This window comes from Cajanus cajan, chromosome 1, assembly GCF_000230855.2.
Source record: "Cajanus cajan strain Asha chromosome 1, NIPB_CcT2T_4, whole genome shotgun sequence".
In the NCBI taxonomy this organism is placed as follows: domain Eukaryota; kingdom Viridiplantae; phylum Streptophyta; class Magnoliopsida; order Fabales; family Fabaceae; genus Cajanus; species Cajanus cajan.
The window spans coordinates 40335073-40340961 of NC_138517.1; the positions used below are offsets into that span (position 1 = coordinate 40335073).

The following is a 5889-nucleotide window of genomic DNA, read 5'->3' on the forward strand; positions in this document are numbered from 1 at the left end:
ATAAAATCCGTCACAAATCAATTAGTGACGGAATTTGTGACGGAAATGATTCCGTCACAAAATTTGGCGTCACAAAATATTTAGTGATGGATTATTTTTTCCGTCACAATTAGTGACGGAATTAAGGCATCACAAACAGTATAATTTCCGTCACTAATTTCTAATAATAAATGTTTAGAAATTAATAAAAATCCGTCGCAATTTGTGAGGGATTAAATCCGTCACAAACTGTGATGACTTTAATTAAGTAGAATCCGTCACAATTTGTGAGGGATTAAATCCCTCGCAAATTGTGAGGGATTAAATCCCTCACAAATTGTGAGGGATTAAATCCCTCACAAATTGTGAGGGATTAAATCCGTCACAATTTGCGACGGATTTTATCCGTCACTAACTGGGATGAATCCCTCACTAACTGTTGATGACTAAATTTGAGGGAACCATTTGTTTTTAAGAGTCTGGTAACTGATTACCTATACATGTAATCGATTACCAGACAATGAAAATCATATGTTCGAAATTTACTTATTAAAAGGTTCTCTTGTAATCGATTACCCATTTATTGTAATCGATTACCAGAGCCTATTATTGAAACAATTTCAATCAAAACAAAAATATCAAGTCTTTTTTATGAAAATGCATGATATCATTTAAAATGAAGATAAAAGAACAATACAGACATCAAGAGAAGGAAGTAAGCGCACCCGGAATCAATACACCAGAAATCTTGTAAGAGAAGGAAGTAAGCGCACCCGGAAAGTAAAAACTTTCTGCCACCCGAAATAACCATGAATATAACCAATCGAATGGCCCGGAGGAAAACAAGTCACAGATACAGAGAATTCAAAAACATAATACCTCGTCGAAGGCTTTCACTTGCTGCTGCAAATTTCTGCTCCAAGGCAGCCTCTCCAACTGCATTAGCAGCAGCACGCAACTGCAAAGAAGTAAGGCAATCAGAACTCTATGAAATTCATCATATAATTGTATTCCTTTAATTTCCAAATATTGAAATTGACCAAAAATGTGCAAGATAACTTGGAGAATGATCAAGCATACGGAATGCTAATTTTATAAGCCCCTAAAGGCAAAATTTGAATATTTTGCAACATTTAAATAACTGAGTTGAGGCACAAAGCGCAATGACTTTCTTTTGTCCCAATAAGTAGCAGTATAATTTATGACAACACGAGTTATCTACAGTGAAGGAATTTAAAGAATTGCTAATGTTTAAAACGTAATTGGAAAGATTTTCCAACTAAATCAAAAATACAGGTAAACCACTTACTTTTGACTCTAGCAAATTACACTTTCACTTTTGGCAATTAAACACTTCAAACTTCAAGTATATATCAGATATTCCATCCGTAATTAAGTTATAAAACAACTGACAATGCAAGGGTCCAGATTAGCACACTTTTTGAGTCGTGCTGTCAAACCCCCAGCTTCAGATTTACTTGCTCTTTTCCAATTCTTGAATAGAAGGGCCCATTTGCAAGATGCAAGTTTTAAGCTAGATCATAGTCAAAAATGAAACCAAGTGGTTATTTTATAAAGAGTGGACATTTGTATACCTGATTCAAAAACTCGTCAAGCCTTCTAGCACTCCGAATGATACTTCCCTCAAAGATGTCAGTCATTTGTGTAACATCAGCAAAATTTGCTCCCTGGAGAAAATTTTAAAAGGAAAGGTGAGAGAAATTAATATACATACTTAAAAAGAGCATATTTTTCTTTTCTTTTTTCTCCCACTCTTATGAGAATGCATACCCATCATTAGTTTCACTGCAGCTAAGATGACTACATACATGTCTTGGGTTGCAACATAAAATGAATTTTTGGGCCACAATGAACGCACAAGTCCATGCTGAAGAAACTATATGTTACTTGGTAATGAATTAAGACTAGTAGACCATGGAGCTTGTCACTAACCCATAACGTAGGTCATGCTTAGAGAATAAGTTAAAATTTATAAAAACCCACACACTGGTCAGGACACCTAAAATAAAACATTGTTGCTTTGTTCTGGTCCCTATTAAAAAACTCTACATTTTTTGTCCTTACATGAAAAAAACTAAAACATCATCATGACTTCAACAATTAGCATTCAGCACAGACCAATTTCTAGTTATTTTTCAATGTTAAGGTAAATATGAAATGTCATGAAACAAAAAATAGTGTCAAGGGGCAATTTTTATTTGAACCAACTTGGTGTTGAAACTAAACTATTTTTTATTAGAGGAATGGGGCAGCAAGGATCAAAAACTGTAGACCACTTGGTCATATAGAGGCTTTGATGTCAAGTAAATGACTTAAAAGTAGACAAGGCTTCAAACCAAAAATACGGCGTAACTAACCTTCGACCATGAGTAGATCACATCCATCAAGTATGGCCTCACTGTTGATTCCACATACTCATTTACATTTATATCCAATTTGCATTCATGTTGTATCTGTGACAAAAGGGTGATGATCCCATTTATATTTAAATACAGAAACTCCCAAAAAAATTCAGGTTAAGTGATAAAACATCTACCTCTGCTATCCTTCTGGCACTATCTTGAAGTTGCTGCAGAGGCCTTGCAAGCTCTGTTCTCAGTTGTATCTGCTCAGTTGATTTATCTCCTGGTATGAAACAACTCGCAAGGGCAGCAACTTGATGATGGTCAAGGTCATTAAAAGTACCTAATGGAGGAGGGGAAATGAAGAAAAAAAAGGTTACAAAATATATTGAACTGCAAACTATACAGAAAGCACAATGAGGAAACAAATATTGATTCACCATTAAACATTAATTCGGTAACAAGGAGTTCGTCGCCCGTGTCAATCAAGCAGGCTGCCCGTCCCTTCAACTGAACTACACCATCAGCATCAATATGACCAAGCTTCTTTAAGACTCGTGAGCGATTCTTTAGTTCTTCACAAAATTTTTGTAGCTGAAAAGAGTTCAAGTAATTAAATAGTAATGCATTCAAAATTTGTCATGAATAAAATCACCATATTAACAATCTATCAACTGCTAAGTCGTTAATTTGCAAAGTCACATGGAGATTGAAAACATACAATTCAATGCAGACATTATCTAGACTCCCATCAAGTTCCAACCTTATGTGATCTGACTTAATATGTAAATCTAGCAAAGAAAGACAAATTAGCAAAGTCATACCTGGGAATCCCGCATTTTTGTCTTCAGTTGCTGAATTTCATGATTCACTTCTGCTTTCCTCTCAAAGCATTTAATTTGATCCACATCTTGATGCTAAATTGCAACAAAATATTAAGGTAACACTCAAACCAAAGGAAAAGCAACATCACATTTATAACATAAAAATAGGGGAAATAGTGTTCATTTTAACAAACCTTATGCATAGGATGGGCAAACAATTTTTTCTCAAGTTCTTCTATTTGATTGACTAGTTCAACTATCTCTGCGTCCCGTACATCCATGTCCTGGAAATATTATTTTAGAGAATACAAAACATAATTATTGTTCTGATTCTGTTAAAGATCAGTCAAGCTCTATTGTCTTCCAATTTGTTCTCTAAAATAATCAGAAAATAGTGTACCTAGTAAAATCTGTGACTAGAGTTTACCAAAAAAAAATATTGTACTTTATTTTAATAGAAATCATGTGATTTAAGAACCTTATCCATTTAAAAGCAGGAGAATGAAACAGAGAAGTTACAAGGTAAATGAAATGAAGGATAAAATATGACACAGAAAGGCAATTCACAGTTTTGGCTATGCAATGTAAATACCGGAACAAACCTTATAATGAGAAGATAGAATGTCAGAAAACAATCAATTAACTAAATCTTTTGTTGTTATGTAGTTTAAGTAAAAAGCATGCATCTATTAGCAGGTGAATCACTAAAGGATATAGTGCAGTCAAGCCTACTTTTGAGGTCAAATGTTGACAACTTTTATTTATCTAACTCTATGTTTATATGATAGAGAACAATAACATACCAGCAACTTGTGGCATGTGTGAGGAAAAAAATTACCTTTAAAGGGTTAAGCTTTGGAAGCCCTTGGGGAAAACGATTGCCCAGCTCCTGTACAGCAAGTAGTATACTTTGCCTGGCTTCCAAGGGTCAGAGATCAGAAGGTATAGATACCCTCAGTTTACCAAGGGCAGAGATTAATGGTAATTGAACAGGGACCTAATACAGAAGGAAGCAGACAAGAGAAAGCAACGTAAGTTTTTTCTGATATAGTTAGAGTTACAACAAAAAGCCATGAATAAAATCATGTAAAATCTTGAAATGTCAACTTACCACGTGCATTTCACCTTTCACTCCAGGGCGGGGTGGACATGGTTTTGGCCGTGAACTGTTTTCATTTGAACCAGGTGAACAATGAAGTAAAGTATCAACAATATAACCACCACCAGAAGGTTTCTTAACAACATTGACTACAACACCCCAGCCCCAATCAGTTCCACCTTCTTTTACTTTGATCTGAAATGTTAAAAGGTCCATCTAACTCAGTAAAATACAATAAGGAAAAAGAGCTGAAGACACAGTAAACAATAAAAAAAATGAAATATAAAAATTTGTAGGTTACAAAATATATTGAATTAGTTTTCACCAATCTATGGATTAGTTTTCACCAACCTCAATCTATGGATTCTGTTGTTTGAGATTGTTGCTCCTCAAATAACGATTGTAGTCTCTGCAGTAAACAACATACCTTAGTAATTAGCCAAAAGAATAAAACCAATGCCAAAATTGTAAATCTAAATCTTTTTTCTTTTCTCCTTTCTTGTCAAATAACAATACTATAAGCATGTTCAAATAAACATTTTCATAAACACTTCTAAGAGAAAAAAAAATGAAATAAGTTTTTCTTTTAGTAAATGAAAATGGAAATGGAAACTCAAGAGCATGGTGGTAACGCTTCGATTTGACTAGGGTTCTGGCGATGCGTCTAAGGTAGGAGGGTGAAACCTCGTTGCCTCTGTTCTGTTTCTGGTTCTGGGTTACAGCGTCACGGGAGGCGACGACTTGCGCGACAATGGCGGTGGCGTTTGCGACAAAACCTAACCCAATGGCGTCCGCGAAGACTGAGGAAACGACAATGGCTGAGACAAGTGAAGAAGACGAAAGGGAACTTGAACGGAGGAAATGACAATGGCTGAGACAAGTGAAGAAAGCCACAAACAGAATAGAGAATCGATGAAATACCTAACAGAGAAGGAGGCGTCGTGGCTGGCGAGGGAGGCGTCGTGGCTGGCGAGGGCAAGAGCTCTTATGAGATGTCTTTCGGAAGGAGATGTGTTGTTTTAACATGTTTAGGGTTTCCCCTGGTTCCTCTCTGAGCGGGTTTATGAGCCAAATTCATAAACCCAAAAAATAGCGGGAGCCCAAAAAATAGCGAGAGCCCAAAAATGAAAAAAACTAAGCCAAATTTATGCCAATTTTAGACATTATTAAACCAAACGATTATAAAAAATTATAACTCAAATTATAATTAATATTTTGATAATAAATTTATTATATATTAAAATTAATTAAATATTTTTATCAAAGAAATTCATACAGATATTAGATTTTATTTACTATGTTTTATAATCAAAACATATTCAATATTAAATTAAAAGATAATAAAAATTATAACTAAAATCATAATGATTTTTTTGATAATAAATTTAGTATATATTAAAATTAATTAAATATTTATATTTATGAAATTGTTACAGATTTTAAATATATATTTTCAAGTTTTTATTTTATTAAATTAATTCAAAAATAATTATATTTTATCACTTTTTAATAAAGTGAGAAAATGATAATAAATTAACTAAAATTTTAAAATATAATGTTTTTACGAATATAGTGACTAAAAGTATTATAATAAATAATGAAATTAATTAAATTATATTTTATA

At 33.6% G+C, this 5889-nt stretch overlaps 1 protein-coding gene across 1 annotated transcript; it reads right to left on the reverse strand.

Annotated features, from left to right (window-relative positions):
• Nucleotides 1-383: 383 nt before the first annotated feature.
• Nucleotides 384-4481, reverse strand: LOC145954524 (DExH-box ATP-dependent RNA helicase DExH10-like). Its single transcript, XM_083068931.1, has 9 exons — nt 4278-4481; nt 4119-4163; nt 3361-3450; nt 3167-3259; nt 2783-2936; nt 2537-2685; nt 2358-2504; nt 1575-1667; nt 384-937 (listed from the first exon to the last, which is right to left on the reverse strand). Exons 1-9 carry the CDS (start codon nt 4479-4481, stop codon nt 827-829), a joined length of 1086 nt encoding a protein of 361 aa, XP_082925057.1. The 3' UTR covers nt 384-826.
• Between the last annotated feature and the right edge of the window lie 1408 nt (nt 4482-5889).